The 20060-nt window shown below is 39.5% G+C and overlaps 1 protein-coding gene across 1 annotated transcript; it reads left to right on the top strand.

Annotated features, from left to right (window-relative positions):
- The first annotated feature begins 241 nt into the window (after positions 1-241).
- Positions 242-19528, top strand: sh2d3a (SH2 domain containing 3A). Its single transcript, XM_073463901.1, is given in 20 exon segments — positions 242-333; positions 464-583; positions 585-630; positions 696-699; positions 2545-2584; positions 2712-2863; positions 8089-8128; positions 8293-8409; positions 9010-9153; positions 10223-10509; positions 10612-10697; positions 11256-11375; positions 12089-12246; positions 12381-12575; positions 14071-14232; positions 14694-14809; positions 16989-17160; positions 17253-17364; positions 17748-17933; positions 18822-19528. Coding segments are annotated over 20 exon segments (2541 nt in total). The 5' UTR covers positions 242-243; the 3' UTR covers positions 19016-19528.
- Positions 19529-20060: the final 532 nt, after the last annotated feature.

Below are 20060 nucleotides of genomic sequence, written 5' to 3'. Positions count from 1 at the left end.
TCGGTGGACCCTGTGAACAGGTAGGTGTTACATACTGAAGCTGCTGCAAAGCAAACAACACAAGGGCTGTCTGCTTGTGCATCTGGTTGGCTGATTTAGAAAAGTAAGCTGATGTCAGACCACTTTTTCATTTGTACTTTACTCAGAAACAAAAAAAAAAACATGTACAAGCATGTGTCTGTGTATGTGTGTGTGTGTGCATGTGTGCTGGTATGTAATCAGTCTTTCTTCTGCTGTTCAGACATGAATAATCGCTCCATCGCCTGGTGGCTGAGACAGATTGGCCTGTCCCAGTACACCAAGACACTAGAGAGAGAATATTACGGTTTGGAGGTATGTGGATGATGTGCAAGCTGCATCTGATATATCTGATATTTCTTCTGTTCTGTGCAAGTTTTAAGTCCTCACAGTCGTCAATTTATCTGCTCCTTTCCCCCTCTCCCTGTTTTTTGTTTCTCTCCAGGGTTTGCTGTATGTGACGGATGGAGAGCTGAAGGATGCAGGGATAGAGGATGCAACACACAGAGAAACCATCCTCGATCAGCTTTCAAGGCACCGACAGACACTGGACCCACACTCTGGTGACACTCACTGCACACACACAAGGGCTGGACGATAATGCAATAAATCGTTAACTGTCGCATTAAATGTTTATCAAGTGGAAACACGGTATTGTACTGCATCCAAGGCTGCAGACAAGTGAACCCCATTTGCATAAGCTTTAGAATTAATGCCCGGTTGATACAGGACAATTGGGGCAGGTATAAAAATCCTGATACAGATATATTGGCCAATGTTCTTATATAAACTGAATATATACATAAACACACATTTTTTGCAATAATCCTCAAAATGTGGTTCTCAAGTGGTGGCAACCATATGCATGTAATAGAGGCAGGATATTTTACAGTTTAATAATACATTTTATTTACAGTAAGTGCACTAAAACAGATAACTTCACTGGAAATATAATAATTATATATTACCCCAAGCATCTTTTTTTGATTTATGTCCAGTAAGAACAAACAAAAGCACATACTGGACAGTATATTTCGATACTGGAATATCTGAGGCCAACATCAGTTGACAATATGGGCTGGACGGTATATCTGTCCAGCTTGAGTTTAAATATATTTGTATTATCGGGGTATATATTGATCTCCCAGCCAGGGTATCGTTTGAAATTTTGATTTTGAAAATTTGAGACCTTTTTTGAGTAGGTCCAGAATCTTATATCTCAACAACTATTGGATGGATTTCCACGAGACATTCGGGTTCCCAACAGTTTGAATTATAATCATTTTGACGGCTCCCTGATTTTTCCTCTAGTTCTATATTCTTTAGTGTATGAAACCGATGTCATTCCCATTAGTCTCAGCTGTACTTTGTTTGGCACTATTTAGGCACACATTAGACCTGCTAGACATCAGCATATTAACAATGTCATTATTAGCATGTTGTTATGCTGAATGTAAGCATTTAGCTCGCAGCATTGCTGTGCCAAAGTACAACCTCACAGAGCTGGTAGTGTAAAGATGTTTAGTCAGTCAGTTTTATCTATATAGTGCCCATTTACAACAAAAGTTGTCTCATGATACTTTTCAATCAGAGCAGGTCTTTACCATACTCCTTAGGACCAGCATGTATAGTCGTGTATTTTTTAGATGCTAAATGCTAACATCGTCTTAACAAAACAGGCATCTGTACTGTAATGTTGCTTAAATTAAATAGTTTTAATATGGACTTTTTGATTTAAAATAGAAATTAAGATACGTAAACAAATCTACAAATCTGACAAGACATTTGATATGAGCATTCAGTACTAGATACTTTTCCGTACTAATTGATAATGGAAGAACATCCTTATTAATATTGTGATATTGGTTACAGCCAGATCACCCAATCTGGTGCACATCTGACACAGTATCACATAGTTCATGTTTATTAAGTGCAGGCTAACTTTTATTTGCTTTTATTTTTTTATTGACAGCAGATTTTGTTTACATGCTCATCTTGGATCATAGTTTATTTGAGTTGTTGATGTGTTGAAGCAGATATGTGTCTGTGTTATGAAACGAGCCTAATAATAAACTCATATCTTTTTCATCATCCGTTTTTACTTGCAGAGAGAAGCGCAGTATCTGTTGAAATCACTCATGTTCAGCATGACAAGCTGGTTTATCAAGTCAAACTGTTGTTTATTGGCTTCTTTCTGCTTAGTGTAATTCCAATGATTTGGATGTTAAAATCTAGAAAATTAGGCCTGTATGTATAATGATATCACAAGTTAAACAATGTCTTGCAAATAGGTGTATTTATATATGCACAACAGTTAAAGGAATAGTTCAACATTTTGGGAAATATGCACACTTATTAACACATGACATCTTCTTCGTTTCAGCTTCATATTCAACGGACAGACATGACAGTGGTATGGAGCCTCTCTTTAACTCATCAATAAAACGATTACACATATTTTCCAAAATGTCAAACTATTCCTTTAAAATGTGCATTTGTCCTCTCAGGAACACAAGTGGTGCGCAGGGTGAGCCGAAAGTACTCCTTGGGATCGTCTTTGGATCTGGTGAGAACACACTACACAGCATCACACTAACGGTATGATCATCACAAAACATCAGACGTCTCCTCAAAAACAAATAACAGCGCAGGACATATGCTTGTTGGATCTTTACCATTTCCTGCAGGTGAAGCCAAAGAAGGATCTGTTTCGTCAGAGTGTTCTGCCCCGCCTCCAGCGTGCTGATAAAAAACATCGCCTCTCTGCCTCCTGCTCCCAGCTCCGCCCCCTGAACGAGGACAACACTATAAGTGAGGCAGAGCGAAGGCAGGACAGCAAAAGCAGGTAAGCTGACCCTCAATGGGTGTGTGTGTCTGCGTGTGTGAGAGATCCACTTTCTCCAGGTTGGAAACTCATGTTTGGCTAATTATTAACTAGTGGCTGATAAAATGCATGTCAGAGTGTGTAAGTTGAAGTCGGTGTACTCGACAATCAGTCACCTATAAATAGGCTGAAAAGACGATATGAATTAAATAACTTTGTGATCCTACTTAACTTACTTTCTAAACCAGCTTTTTGATGACAAACATTATAAACACCTTGGGAAATTAGTACCTTGATATTTTGACCACACTTCCCCCACAGAGAGGTGAAAGATTGAATGCCAAGGCCAGCATGTGTGTGTGTTTGATTTTAAGTTGTTAACCTTGAAGTCGAGGCCTTTGCAGAGAGGAAGGTTCACCTAAATATATCTGACTTTTCTGCTGCCACCAACATACAGTCATCTTTCCAGGGACAATATTTCAAATAATCTGGATAATCCACAGATCTCACTGTAAACAATATGGTTGACAAAAAGGTCCGGGCATTAACCATCAGCATTGCTTCTGAAAAGATAAGCACAAAAGCAATGTCATTCACCTCCATCGTAGTTGGACAGGGGGAGATGTCAGAGACAAAACCCCAAAACTATCTGCTTGGCTTGTTACCACAAGAGGTTAAACCTGCAGTGTGGGACATTTACATACACATGAACATCCGTTACATTTAAGCCCTTGCCAAACAAGTTCAAACAAGGCTGATAAGGCCTGTCACCACCAGGTAAATCTCTTTGCATATCGCAGTATATGGAGTTCATAAATTTGGAGTCTGTGGCGACTTCTCCGCGCTGACGCACCGGTAGTGCTGCGTTTTATAGCAGCTAGCACAGATCTGTTTGCCAGAGCTGAAGGGAGGAGCAGCCGTAGTGATTGAGCAGGCTATCTGAGAAATGTTTTTATAATTTGGTGGAACTGACCCTTTAAGCCATTATTGTATTTCTAATGGCTTCCTGCTAACGTGCAATAAATCCGAATACCAAAAGATATATTTATAAAATATATCTTGAGAATTTGAGCCTGACCCATATATCGGTTGGCCAATATTGGCCTTTCATAGATATGTTGTTATCGGAGTATATTTTATCCGATATGTGCCAATATGAAAACTCTTAATTTAGAGATTATAATGCAGAAAAAGATGCTTTGGGTGATTTAGAATATTTAAATCTCCAATTAAATGTACTGTTTCAGAGCACTGATGTCATTGTGGGCAGTACATTTTATTGTAAACTCACTCACTCACCAAAATCTCACCTACCTCTATTGGTTTCTAGCGACGCAGATAGTTTTAATTTTATCTGGCCTGTCAGCTAAAAAATGTGTTGATCATCAAAATAGTTGCTGATCATTTTTCTCTTGATTGTTCAATCAAATAATTTCAGTTCTACGAAATACTAAAGGAGACTAGCTTATATAAAAACTTTTTTTTTTTTTAAAAAAACCTGCAGTGCAAGTTATTTTTTTAATTAAAGCAGAGCAGCTCATGCAAACATTTATAATTATACTGAAGCCTGAATATGTACTGAGCAGCTGTTTCGTTATGCAGAAAAAACATTAAAGTTCTCAGATTAGGATCAGAAGCAATAAACATGGTCAGGACATCCCTACTTTTTACAAAGCCGTTTGACTTTCCAACAACAAATGTTCGTGACTTCATATAGAGTTTCTGGCTTAGGGCCCCCTTGACACTTTGGGCCCCAGACCCGTGCCAGATGTTGCTTTTTACTACACACAAACCCAAATTAACTTCACAGCTAGATGCCATAACAGGAAGGTGAAACAACACTGTATGTTTTTATGTGATTTGAGTGAACGAACACTTTCTTTTAAAGATAACTGAGTTATATCCAAGGGGAAATGCACAAGGGGTTTTTATTCTGCAGAGATATTCTGTTTAAATGTAACAAGTACTGTCAGAGTATTTAATGGCTGCTGTCAAGTTCAGGCACATCTCTGCTCACCAGTCCTGAAGTGCTGACATGTAGTTCTCAATGAAGAAGATAGTTCCGGTCTTACGCTCTGATTGGCTGGGACAGTAACTGATAAGCACACCTGACCGCACAACAGATAGATATTAATGCGCCGACCGCTAATCACTGGGACTATATTTTTTTAAATGAGTGTCCATGAAAGAAAACATTCAGGAAAACTGTTCAACACACAGTTATTGTTCATTTAAACAAGAATGACTATGAATTGGTGCTGACTCGTTCTGGTGTTTGCACAACTTCTTTTGTGACCTGAGAACAGCCTGCGTTGGGCAATAACTATCCGCTTGTGTGATAAAAAGTCAGACAGATGGATATAAATCAAAACCATATGCGGGGTTTACCGTCACATTCCTCTCTGCACAGCTACCTACCTAACGCTGACTGCGGCCAGGTGATGTGTTTAGCCCGGCTCGCGTCGGTATCCGAGGAATGCCAGGGTGAAGATAGCGGTGTTTCAGCACCGGGGCCTGGGGCGGGGAGAGGGAGGGAGGGAGAGGGAGAGGGCGAACTTGTGTTAACTCGTCCGAAACTGCGCAGGCGAGGAGGGCGAGGAGACAAGGGGGGGGGCGGCTGGGAGGGACCGGAGCGGAGAAAAGCTTGGACACCACGACTCCACAGCTGTTGTTTGGTGCTGTTAGCTCGGACCGCAAACCGTGAAAAACATGGCCGGGACGAGGGAGCTGTGAGGCGGCCTGACTGACAGGTAGGACCGTTGGCGTTAGAACGTTTTTTGAACAAAGGATAAGTTCGTTAATTAACGCGAGACTTTGGTTTGTAGTTTTTTTTTAAATAAAAGTTGATTTGACAGTCGATTTAAAGTTCAGAGGAGTTTTCTAAACACGTTTCCCTACTTCTACTTGTTTTAAAATCTTGTTTTAGTGTTTTTAGTAAAAAAAAAAAAAAAAAAAAAAAAAAAAGTCTATTACTTTGGTTTCTTCTCGCTACCTGTAGCCTCGTAAGCTAACGTCACCTACCTGTTGCACAATTTTAGACAACAGCGTGTTCCGGGTCAGAGCAAACGAAACCCCCTTAAAAAAGTAATTAGATTACAGTAGTGTAACATACCAGATTACACAGAGGAATACTAGGCTGGTGAAGCTGAAGTAAATAGTTTGAATCATAGCTAGGCTATATGTGGTGTCAGGTTTCTCAATAGTGGCTCTCCAGCCACATTGCACAGGTGTTTCTGTTGTGTTACCTGGGGCCAACGCCCCTCACACAGGATGCTGCACCCTCTTACCTCATAACAAAACTGAAAACTGTGATTTATTTATCTGGATGTGTATTTATGTCGGAGTGTAGGCTATGTTCCTGCTGTTATTTGTGTTAATATACAGGTTAAACAGTTTATATTTTTCAGAGGAAAATAAGGTCCCCAGAGAAGTGTTTGAAGCTGAAAAGGTGGCAGGGTCCGCCAAATGAAAACAAAGTAAAACAGTATAAAACTGAGTTGTCCTTTAAAGTCAGATTGTTTATTCAGTTTATTCAGTCATGAAAAGGAACAGTTTGTTTATTTAGTTTGTTTAGGCATAATCTCTTCTGATTAAAATGTATTCCCGTGAACTACATAGTGCACCTTTTAATAAAGCTGACTACCTATTTGGGGCACCTCTCAGTTTCCCACAGGATTTTGTGAGACTATGGTGGGTGGACCTTGGACTCTAGGGGGGTCATGTTCCCCTGGAAGAAAATGTATTTTGCACATTTTAAAGTGAAATGCATCAATCTGGTGCACTTTGAGAAAAAAATTGAGAGGCTAGATCAGGGGTCGCCAACGTTTTTTTCTGAGTGAGAATCACTTCGGGGAAAGAGTAACTCGTAGGGCTACTTGTTTGCTCAGTTTACCTTTTAAATAATGATAGTAATAATAATAATGATAATAATTCATTTTATTTTTAAAGTGCTTTTCTAGATACTCAGTGATACTTTACAGGCAGAGTTAGGTCAATGATAAACTCAAGAGAACTATGAACAACAAAACACAAGCTCAGATTAGTAGTGTAAAGCTGAAACATTGATTAAACGATTAGTTGATCAACAGAGAATTAACCTGCAACCAATTTGATAACATCCTTTTTCAGGAAAAGACATGGTAAACATTATGTGTAGTTCCAGCCTCTGAGATCTATTAGTTGTTTGTCTTTTTTTTATGGGGTTGCAAATTGAATATGACAGAACAAGCAATCCTAAGGATTATTTAAATAAAAAAAGTATTTGAATTTTTTTCTGGAAAATAGAGGCACAATTCTGAGACAGTGATTTTTCTGTTTGAGCTTGTTTAGTTGTGCTCATGCCATTATACTATTTCCAGACAACCTTGAAAGAACTGCATTAAATCTAGCAAAAAAATAATGATCAGCACACTCAATGAATAATACACAAAAATGCTTGATTTAAAAACATTCACAGATTTTTCTTTGGGTGTCTGGGGTCGGTGTTGGAGTCTTTCAACTCATGACCTCAGTATTTCTTAAATCCTGGTACAACCTTGATGGTGTGACAATAAGCGGCCCAGTTATAGAGGGATTTCTAAAAGAAGAGAATATGTTTATTTTAACAGCACCACCAGCTACGGCCTCCAAAATGATCATAAAGTTGACTGAACACCTCTCTAAAACAACCTCAACAAAACATAAATATTATAGCCTTCCAGACAGTAGGATTTATTGAGGTATGTTTTATATGACTGAATTATTTTTCAATCATCTTGGTGTGTGTTTGTGTCTTGTGCTTCAGTGGATGTTAATAGTTATATTCAGGGTCAAAGCAGGGTAAACAAGTCAACCTCTCAGCATTGTTTGTGCACATCCCTCCAGCAGTCCCTGAACACATGATTTGTTCCACATTGTTTCTGCTTGTTCACACACAGAGAGAGGCAGATGTAGATGTAGAATTGCTAGAATGAGTAATAGTTGATGATATGGCTGGGAGTTATCTAGTTGAGCCCTGTTCTGAGCTGTTCATCTGTGAGCCTTGTGTTTACTGAGGCAGGAAGGTGGAAGCTTTGGGAGGAAGGAAGGAGGCAGGCTATTAAAAGTCCTTCAGTTTGTGTGTCGTTAATGACAGACACAGACCTTGGCAGTGGCCTTCCATCCTTGTGCTGTTCATGTCCAAAAACAAAAAACATGGCACCATCATCTGTGGCTCCCTGGGGTTTAATTTAGTAGCTCCAAATCACCTCTTTTCTCTTGTTTTTCAGTAAGAGGAGGAGTGTCAGCGCATACTTTAGCCAGCTAAAGGTAAGAGGTTAAGCAAACGCCCTCTTTCTCCTCTTTCCTCTCTATAGCTGCCTCTTTTTTTCTCCACATATTATCCTTTGTACTCTCACACATACAAAACATGAGCACAGAAAACATGTAGAGTAACGATGGTCTCTGCTGGGCTGCTGCTGTGTGTGTTGTAGGTGTTTGGCGGTCGGAGAGAGATGGAGTCATTGAAGAAAGAGCTGGAGGAGGAGCTGAAGCTTAGCACTGAGGACCCGAGGAGCCATGCATGGTACCACGGACCGCTGAGCCGAGAGGTGCTCAATAGACCATACTATTCTCACTGTTTTACACATAATAAAACATTTTCTATACAGAAGTTTAAGGAATAGATAGACTTCTGGTTGGAAAAATGTGCGTATTTGCCAGATGAGAACATCAATACTACTCTCACCTCTATGCAATTAAGCGGGAGCAAGCAGGCGATCGGCTTATCTTAGCATAAAGTTTTTTAAATAGGGGGATAACAGCTAGTTTGGTTCTGTCCAAAGGAATCAAAATCCGGCTAACAGCACCTGCTAACCTCTTAAAGCTTACAAAAAAATTAAGCTAACAGGAACATGGCTTCAGTTTCACTCAGTTGCCAGTTTATTAGGTTAAACTAATGCAATTTACCACACCTTTATCAATGAGACTCTGCCAACTAAGCCACCAAAATAATGATAAAGTTAAGTTTCAAGAAAATCTGAACATTGTTAACCTTCATAAAGCAATGATTATCTTGATTTCTTTTTTATGGAACTCTCAGCAGTCGAACTATTGCTCACTATGGCCAACGTACACATACAGTATGATGTCAACACACACACACACCTCCACGCCCAACTGACCCACTTAACCTGCTGACTTGTCCTCAGGCTGCAGAGTCTCTGTTTGAGAGGGATGGAGACTTCCTGGTCCGAGACTCAAGCTCCGCCCCTGGTGACTACGTTATGAGCTGCTTTTGGAAGAATGGGCCGATGCACTTCAAGATCATACGAGTGATCCTTCGGCCCAAAAAGGTGTGTCTATGTTATGTGAAGTGGGGGATAATCGGTCAATTGTTAAAATACTTTATTAAGAAACAATGCCAAACATGCCTTGGTCACAGCTCCTTAAATGTGTGGATTCTTTGCTTTTCTGTTTTTATATCATTGTCAATATAAACTTTAAGTTTTTAGCTGTAATGTGTCCTTAAGAAGAAAATGTTGATTGCACAATGTAATGGCTGTAGACTAGCGACACTATCAGCCTTTAAACTTTTCCCTACAAACCTGGATTTTGTTTTTCTATTTTGTCTGCCACTGGCCACGAAGTCTCCCGGGAAAATTAGGCTGACTGATGATCCAGTCAGGCTGGCAGCATGGCACTTTTTCTATCTGCTTTTACCTCTCCATTATTGACTAAAGTAATGAATAAACTTGTGTTTTTTCCTGTTGTGTTGGTAGTTGCTTCTCGGAGAATAACAGAAAGCTATCTGGTTGTCTTTGCTACAGCAGTGCCAACAATAATACCCCGTGAAAAAGTGACATTTTCCAGATCAAATGATCAGTCAGATAAGCAGAAAAGTAACCAAAATCACATTTAATATTTAAATTACATTTGAGGTCATTTACCTTTACATTTAACATTTGAAAGATATCTAAAAGTCTTTTCTCCTGGTGTGTAAATGGCGTAAGACAAAATGTCTTTCAGAATGATGCCAAAAAGTAAAACAGTGACTGACAGACAGTCAGAAAAAAACATGAACATTGATAAACTAGGAGGAAGTCTTGTTATGTAATTAGGATTCATTAGATTGTACAGGTGAACACATTGAACTGTGATAATGTGTACTTTAGTAGTCAGTTGATAACAGCTGATAACCTGTCATAACCCAGGTTTCAGCTCAATCTGTGCTGTCCCTGTGCACTGACTTTGTTAGGAAGGAAGTATGTTGTAAGTCAGATCGTCAAACCAAAAACAATCTTTTGCTTATCAAACACTCACCTCCTGTAGGTTGAGTGGGTGAGTATCTGTTTCTGTTGTCGGACCGATTCCTTTTAAGGCTCAGCTTGATATATTATGTGTGCGCCTTCATCTGTGCGACAGGGCTACTCTCGGGAGCTGTTCCAGTTCGAGGAGGATCGCTTTGACAATGTTCCCGCTCTGATCCGATTCTATGTGGGCGGGCGCCGACCCATCTCCCAGGCCTCAGGCGCTGTGATCTTTCACCCAATCACACGGACACTTCCTCTGCGAATCATCACCGAGCGACATACGGAGTCCAGCAGCACCAGTAGAGGTGCAGGCGGAGAAAAACACACTGAATCCAACAAAAGGCGCAGCCTCAGCTATGCACACGCCGACACACTGCAGGTCATCAATCCACTGCTCAGGTGGGAGGAAGTCTTTTGAAATGGAGTGTAGTGCACCGAAACACACTGCGTATACACAAATACAAATAAATATGCTCTTGGTCTTCATATTATGGGTTGCAGGAGTGGAAGTCAGCCTGCTAACATGGAGAATGTGGGACGGAGGCCTTCACTTCAGTCTGCACAGTCTGACAGCAACCTACGAACTGGTATATTAACATAAACATGCAGCCTCTACATACACAAGTCTGTCACCGCTAACCTCTTAATGTCCACTGGATGCAGCTCAGGTCTATTTGCCTAACAATAATCTCTGAAGCATGAAATTCACTTGTAAACGTATTTAAATGCTAATATTTGCTGACAGCTGACATGAAATTATTATTTAATTATGTATTTTCTTTTACTGTCTTTCTTTGTCTGTGTGTAAATACAGCAAATCTAGTTTTCCTTTTGCTAATACACATTATTCATGAAAACAGAAACTAAATTGTGAAAAGACAGCATGCTGTTTTATAGTAGTTAAGACAAGTTAAAGGGTAACTCCACCAATTTTACACATTGGAGCATGTTTACAGGTTTTGGGGAGTACTACTGTACTTGCTGTTGTGAAACCCGAAACCCAACCAGTAGACATCTTGGGTCAGCCTCCTCTCCTGCATGTCTCCAGACTTGATTTTAAAAGATATACCAGCAAAACCACCATCAGATCACGCAGAGAAAACATAATCCTTACATCACCATGTTGTTCACACTTTCTCATCCAGGTGTTCCACAGAACAAGCAGTCAGAGGACACTGGCCCCGCCCCCATCTCTCCCGTGTTTCGCACAGGCAGCGAACCCCTGCTGAGCCCACGACCTCGTCACACGCGGCCCTCCCACCCAGGTAACATGCACACACACATTTTTCATACTTATATTTATGGTCAGATGTTTTTAAAAAAGAAAGAAAGATGTAAATATTGAACAGCACATCTTTTCTGCTATGATAAGCAGCAACAGTGTATGCAGAATTGATGTTGAAGGTTCTCAGTCATCCAGGTCATGCTAAGTCTAAGTGCTGTATCGTAGGCAACTGGACATGTTTCAGTTTCTTGAAGACGTTTCACCTCTCATCCAAGAGGCTTCTTCAGTTCTAACTAACTGAAGGGGAGTTGCAGGCTTTTACATTATATGTGGGAGTGTCCCTACAGAGTCGTTAAGGAGACTCCCACACATGAGGCTCTTGGATGAGAGGTGAAACGTCTTCAAGAAACTGAAACACGTCCAGTTGCCTACGATACAGTACTTGGACCAATGGAAGATTTCTGCAGATAACAACATTGAGTCTCCTTTCATAAGATGCAGTGTGTGTTTGTGCACTTGTTTTGTTTCAGGCATAATTCCTAAATGTGTCTTGCTGCCCACAAAACAAAAGAGTATTGTAACCTCGTTAAGAAAATGACTGAGAGAAAGAGCGAGTTACAGGGAGAGAGGATGGAAAAGCAAAGAAATAAACTACAAAGAAAGAGAAGAGTGACACATCAGCACTGCATTGCAAATATAAAGCAAATGAAACTGACAGTGACTCTACCATCACTCCCTCCACCGTCCCTGCAGGTGGTGGTGTAACTTTGCGAGGTTCAGATGGACAGCTGCACCCCAGAGCTCCTCCTAAACCTCTCAGGGTCTCTACCATCTTCGCCAACGCTGTCCCTCCCCCACCCACAGACAGGGACTATGACCCCTCCTCTTTCTACGATGAGCTGGTCGTCCAGGTAAGGAACTCGTCATGAATCCCTCACAGCTCAGTTCATCCAGTTTTCATAGTCATCTCTCTCTCAAGTTGGTGAAAAGAGGAAGAAATGCCAGTGTTTATGTAGAGTTAATCTCCACCTCTTGTTGTATCCAGTTGCCACAGTCCAGACTGAAGGGTCATGTGGACCGACTGCGTGTAGAGGAGAAGTGGCAGAGCCGCGCCCGCCTCACAGAGACATCGTTTGGCTTTCTGGAGGCACAGACGAGCGAAGCATCGCCACAGGCGCCGTTGCTGCCGCTGAAGAAGTCAGCAGAAGCAGTGGAAGACTGGCATTTTGAAAAGCCGCATGTTTGTATAAATTATATATATATTTTCACAGTTTATACTTTTTACATTTGTCTCTGTTTTAAGTAAATATGAAGGTGTTCAGTTATAAACTGTTAAACATTTTTGCAGTTCAAATTCTTTTAAACTGCATGCTGCACAGTTTAAGCTTTTCAAATTTTCTTACCAGCCATTTTTCTGAGAGTAGACTTTTGAAATTTGTTGGAATGGTGTAATCAATGACGGAGCCGTCAGATCTGCAATCATCTTTGATAAAGTTATTTATTGTTGCTGCGCGAATCAGTTCAGAATTTTCACATCAGTCTGAAATTAAAATGTATTGCCATGTAGAGCTGGACTGATTAGGCAGGTCGTCAACAACAAAGAATGAATCACCAACGATCATCTTTTCTTAAAACGCCAGAAATTTAGTGGTACAAACTTCTCAGATGTGATCGTTTGATGGCTTCTGTACTCTCTACACTTTTGGGTAGTTGGACAAAAATAGGATTGACATTTTATAGACCAAATATTGAATTGTACATTTAAGTGTGTTTACAGGTCTTGGGGAGTACTACTGCTTAGGTGAAAAAAGTAGTATAAAACCTTTCGTGGTTCCAGAGAAAGCTTAATGTGATCTGATGAATTGACTCAAGTGATGTCGCTCAGTGGCTAAGTTGCATTGTGGGTAATGTACGCACAAGATCTTGGCCTGGTCTAGCATTGCACTCCCAGTTGGACTCATTATGGACGGTTTAAAAAACAAATAATCAAAGTTAATACAGCAGAAACAGAGATATCTTTATTTATTTTACACCCTCTTCTTCCTTTTCAAACCCTGGTGCCTACATTACCCACAATGCAACAGCCACTGAGTGCCATCACTGGAGGCAATTTAATAGATCACATGCAGCTTCCTCTGGAGCTACAAAAGGCTTCATACTACTTTTTTTCCTTTTATTTTTAAACATAGGCAGTAGTACTCCCCCAGACCTGTAAACACATTTGAATATTCAAAATTAGTGGAGGTACCCTCTAATCAAGGAAATAATTGGAAGTTTAATTGAATATTAATATAATTGTTAGCAGTAGCTTTATAAACATATAGCAATGGTGTAGCTTTGACAAAAAATAAATGCAGACTTCATTCTAAATGATAAAAGTTTCACAACTTTTTCAGACTTTCGTATTCAACAGAAAAAGTATGTGTAACATTTATTAAAAAGATGCTAAGCTACCTAATGATCCTGAAAGAGTATAAGCAATCTACAGAAATGTTGTTATTTTCCTAAAGTATTAAAGAAGGTTATTGATAGAAGTTGATCAGGATTATAATCTTTTGTTAAAACTGACACACTCTTAATATAATCCATGCATCATTATGTTGTTTCTGTGACTGTCTTTTTGCCACCAGGTGTCAGAGTGATGCAGTATGTGACCTTTTATGACAGCTGTTCATTATGTAACAGCATCATCAGTTCTGTACTAATGTTGTGATGTCCCTCTTACACCATCACAGGTGGAGTTGGACTCGTGTTTCCAGTTGGATCAGTTTGAGTCGCTGCTCTTGCCGGAGAACAACCGACCTCTAGAGCCCAGTGTCCTGCTGGCGCTCAAAGAGCTCTTCAACAAATCAAACTCTGAAACCATGGCTCTGCACATGCTCAGTGTTGACTGCCAGGTAGCTCACAACAGTCTAACTTTTCCAAAGAGGTCTTCAGAATCAATATACAGATTGTTTCACTTATGTTGTTCGCACGTCTGAGTAGAATAATGCAATGCAAAACAAAGGTTTAACATCCTATTAGATGTTCAAATCAAATGCAAATAATGGGCTCAAACTACCCTGTTCTGAATGACTCATGCTGCTTTGTCTAACATGTTATTCATCAGGACCAATGTTCAATCTAGAACATGTCTCAAAGGGTGTATTTTTAAGTCATAAGAAATTCGATAAATGCCTTTTACTCATATTTTTGTGCATGAAAGAGAGAAATTCTCATATTTTGTAATAGTTTGATAAATATGGGTCCTGATTTGTAATCTGGTGTTTTCAGTAAACTCAATAAACCAAACTCCCACTCATTGAACTGGATTTAAAACCAGAATGGATATTGATTTGTCATTGTTTTGGCACTGCAGGTAGCGCGCATCATTGGGGTGACTGATGAGCAGAAGAGGATTATGGGAGTCGGATCGGGGTTGGAGCTTGTCACTCTGCCACATGGAAGCCAGTTACGGCAGGATTTGTTAGAAAGGTACATGCAGCTGACACACCATTTGTACTTAAAAAAAAAAAGATGGATGAGTAAAAAGATTAAATAACTGGTTCACTCACATTAAGAAATACAAATATTTCCTCTCTGAATATTGTTTTGGGTGCTTTAGAAAATAAATAGGACAGCAACGTCCCTTTCCAGAATCCGTGTCCTCGTCAGTCTGGATAATACACAGAAAACAGTATAAACAGTTTTCAGGGGGACTATATCTGTGGCGGATTATACAGATGAAGGGACACTGTGGACAGGGATGTTGCTGCTTTTTTGACATGTCATTTCTCAATTCTGTGAGTACCATAAAATCTCATTGACCTCTATTGTATTTGTTTGCACGGATGCCAAAAGTGGGATGTGAAATTATTGTCTCTCACCAGCTACCTTATTCAGTGTTCTGCCCACTCACACACACACACACACACACACACACACACACACACACACACACACACACACACACCTCTAGGTCTGCAGCTAACGATTACTTTCATTATAGATTAACCTGCCGGTTATTTTCATGATTAATTGTTTCATGTATGAAAGGTCAAAAAAGTGTAAAAAAAAAAAAGCTCCCAAAGCAACAGACAACAGTCCAAAAAACAAAGACTCTTGATTTCCTTTCATGAATGATAAAGATGAGCAGCAAATCCTTAAATCTGAGGGGAGACACTGCAGCTAAGGCCCATCTACATGTACACAGGGATTGCTTAAAACAGAGCTTGTTCTGTGCATTTTGGCCTTTTGTACACACGTAAACGATATTTCAGGTCACTGAAAACAGAGCTTTTGGAAATCTCCTGCCAGGGTGAAGGTATTCAGAAACGCCGTTTTCAGTGTTCACGTCTGGATGGACAGAAATTTTTTTTTTTCGACACCGACACACACTTATCAGTCTTTGTAGCACAAGAAGATTCTGTGAAGAGCAGTCACGTTTCCCTTCCTCGTTCGTAGTATTATCTGTAACTAAGCAGCCGAACAGACTCAATGACCATGAGATATGCGTTTCCAGGTGTGCTGTATGGAGGGAGATTATTTCTGAAAGGTGCCAAAACGCTTGTCTGGACAGAGATGATATATTTTCTTTTTTTTTTTTTTTTTTTTAAATTAAACCCTGTTTACAAAAATCCCTGTGAACGTGTGGACTGAAATTACCTTTATTCATGCGCTGATCAATTTTGAGATTTTGTGCTATTTTGCTTCCATAACATGTCTTCTCTCAGATCATTGGAAAGAAAATGTAAGAAAAATGAAGTGTATGAAATTCTACAATACATATCTTTAAAGGCCGTTTTCTCAAAATGACTTTTTTTTCTTGCACTCAGAGCCGAAATTCTCCACTTCAGTAGCACTTACATAAACCAAATTTTTCAGTTTTATTCCTGTTTATATTCTGTAGGTTTTTACAGAGGAGTTTGTTCATATACCAGTCCAAACATGGCGGATATGGATATTTTTTAATTTTTTTTATGGCTGTTGACAGCATTTTCTGATTTGTAAAGTAATAAAACAACGCATCCAAAATCTCTCCGTGAAAATACTAATTTTGAACCTGGCGTAATCCACTGTTGAGATTTCTGTTCTGGAAATCTATGCAAATAAGATAATTATTTAGATAATAACTCAAAATATAAAAAACCTTGTAATACGAATAAAAAATATATTTGTAGCGATTAAGGTAATTAAGTTATCAACTGGGAAAGTTTCATAGTGATATATAACTTCTTTTAAATCACTACTTAAAGCCACTTTTATAGACTTGCTTTTATGTGAAATCATCCTTTTTTAACTGAATATTCATCTTTCTATCTTTCTTTGCTTCTGCTGCTCTTAGAGTATTTAGCTGTTTTTAATTCTTCCCTTGTGATGTCTTCTTTTCTTCCTTTTTCTTTTTTCTTTTCTCGTCTTTCTCTTTCTTTTCGGTGATTTTGCCTGTTTTATCACTTTTATATTTTTTACTTGCAATGACTCATATCAGTCTGATGATAAGCTGAAGCTTAATAAGCTGAAACCAGAAAATGTTTGACATTGAATAATGACTGAAATTATTCATCTGTTATCAAAATCGTTACTAGCAGTTAATTTTCTCTTTATCAGCTGATTGAATCAACAAATTGTTGCGGCTCTTTCACATCTCTAAACCCATCATCTTTCATTTCTTTAGGCATCATCTAATAGCACTGGGAGTCGCAGTGGACATCCTGGGCTGCACAGGGACTGTGAGCCAGAGGGCGACTGTTTTACATAAATTAATCTTATTGGCTCAAGCCCTGAAAGAACACGCCCACAACCTCTACTCCTTCTCAGCTGTGATGAAGGCTCTGGAGATGCCTCAGGTGGTGCAATAATGACAAATGTGCTATGCAAAATTTATAACCAAATTGCAAGCTGATTGAAGTTTTCTAACACTCTCGATATGTTTGTGCAGATAATGCGACTGGAGATGACGTGGAGAGCGCTGAGGAGGAACCACACCGAGACTGCGGTTTTATTTGAGAAGAAACTGAAGCCCTTCATGAATTTGCTGAATGATGGAGATGGTGAGGGGTGGTGTTTAAGAGAGACACATTACATTACATTAAATTCATTTGTCAGATGCTTTTGTCAGATGTGACTCTCCAGACTCAGGAGATGCACTCAGTTTGTTTTATCCCATTTCATCATTTCAGACATTTTATCAGACTTTGAATGTCTCTCTCTGGAGCCACAGCTTTATATAACTTTTTCACATACGTAGTGGCCTATAAACAAACAGATTGATGTGTGAAATTGGAACACTTCCCTTTTAATAGAGTGAAGTTCTAGATACAAAAAACACCTGCTACTCCAGACAGGTAAAAACAAGTTTTATACAAGTAGCACTGTGACATATTTAAGTAATGAAAGTAATGCAGTGAGTGTTGTGTGTGTGTGTGTTCTGTAGACTCTGCAGTACATGGTCCAATAGCTGTGCCACATCTGGTCCCTCTGCTGATGGCGATGGAGGGTGAGGACCCGGTGGAGAACAGTGAGCGAGGCTGTCAGCTTCTCTACGATGTCCTCCAATCAGCTCGCAGTGCTGCACTGCATGCACAGGATTATCAGCAGCATGCACACTCACTGCTCACGGGTATGCGTGCATGACTCTTCTCATAGACACAGTTGCAGAGAATTACTTTTGATAGAAGTTGGTCACAAGTAAGTGACAGTCGGCGAAATGAATGAGAGAATAATACACAGTAGGTTGTGTTTCACTGTTGGTGGATTAAAGAGGATGAAAGGAATGGACTCAGAAAGGAGTGAGAATTTTGCGTTGTAGGGTGTACAGACGTCACGGTTTGGTGCGTGCAGTCATATGACAAACGCTAACTGTTTAGTGGAAATTGCTGTGACAAAATATACCAATAAAATGTCAAAACTCTGACCCTCAAATTGGCAACCTAAAGATTATGATATGGTGAACAGAATATTAATTTCAACTACGAGAAAATTACTGAATGGAACAAATTCTCTTAAATCACTCGAAGACATAAAACAGAATGTGATATTTTGCTAATCTTTTTTGACATCTACTCAATTGAAAACAGTTGAAAGACAAAATAGTTCATGTTTCACCTCATTAACTTCATTGATTTTTGTAAAAAAAAAAAAAAAAAATCAGCTTATTCTGAATTTGATGGCAGCGACATGTTTCAAACAAGTTGGTGCAGGGGCAACAAAAGACTGGGAAAGTGGTGCAATGCTCAAAAACACATTTGGAACATTTCACAGGTGAACAGGTTCATTGGTTACAGGTGATAGTATCATGATTGGGTATGAAGGGGACATCCTCGAAAGGCTCAGAAGTTCACAAGGAAAGATGGGGTGAGGTTAACCACTTTGTGAAAAACATGATTGTGTAAAGGATATTACTGCATGGGCTCAGGAACACTTCATACAAACTGTAAACTGTAGATTGTGAAAATGTCATCACTTGCGGTGTCTGATCTAATAAATCTCTGTCACATTGCTCACGCAGGAGGTTGGGAGCCAGTCCCGGAGCTGCTGGAGGCTTTCCGGACAGAGTTTGCCCTGCGGCTGTTCTGGGGTCAGTCGGGGGCAGCGGCCGACAGAGAAGAGCGCTACGAGAAGTTTGACAAGATTCTCTGTGTCCTCTCAGATAAACTGGAACCTGTGGAGATCACCCCACAGCAACCTGACCCTCTAACCTGAGCCTCAGAGCCTGCAAGGTGAAATCAGCACTTTCTTCACAAGAGGAAAAAGTGAAATGTTTTCATTTGAGCTTCGGCATTTTGCAGCAGCCAAGGCTAAGATCTCATCCCTGATCTCTCACAGACACAAAGAAAAGTTGTTTTTGAAAGAAGAGAGACTACAACAACTTAATTTTTAAAAGAACGAGTTATATCTTGGATGTTTTGGCGCTGGGCAGTCCTTCACTGTTTAAAGGGCTGCGTTGGATTCATTTTCCTTTTTTTTAGGAAAACACTAATATCTGTTTACTTCTTCAAATGTGCATTTCTGATACCCAGACACTGTTTTATTGATCCACGCCACTCCAAAGGACCAACATGACCATTTTGATTTAGTTCCCTTTGTATACGAACTGCTGCTGTAAGGGACCACACTGGACATTTTGTTTTTCATTTCAGTGTTTCTAATGTAATAAATGTGTTTTATTTTTTGATGGCATTTTTTGCATGTAATATTTCTCATAAATGATACTGTAAAGAAACAAAAAAAAAGACAAGAAATGTTTTTTCATTTCACTTTATGACTCAAAGAATACATGTAAATACATACATTTCTTTTTAAAAAATGAATCATACAGTAATAACCCTTAAATGTTGAGAAAAAACGTCTACTAGTGCAGGACAGAGTGGTAGAGAAGGAGATGGGTAAACCTTACATGGCTCAATAAAAGTGAGATTTTCAATGGCCCCTTAAATATAAATGTTGCTGCGGTTTTCTAATGTATCTGCTGAATGAGGAAAGTTTCTCTGTGCTTTCATGTACAAACCTTCGTCTAATTACACACCGTTTCAGCATATTCATAGATTCAGCATTTTTCAATGATGGAGGGGGAGATGTAACTTAAATAATTGTTAACTAGTTAAAAGGTCCAATTTGTAAGAAAGTCTCATTCCCATCTCGCTTTGGGATTGTAGGTCACATTCGGCCGCCATCTCGAAGCGTCGGTATTCAAAAAGAGACTCAAAAATGAACTTTCTTACAAATTAGACGAATTGAGGAGAAACCA

Source organism: Pagrus major, chromosome 1 (genome assembly GCF_040436345.1).
Source record: "Pagrus major chromosome 1, Pma_NU_1.0".
NCBI lineage: Eukaryota > Metazoa > Chordata > Actinopteri > Spariformes > Sparidae > Pagrus > Pagrus major.
Note: the sequence above shows the minus strand (reverse complement) of the source record. Positions and strands in the feature narration are given on the sequence as shown.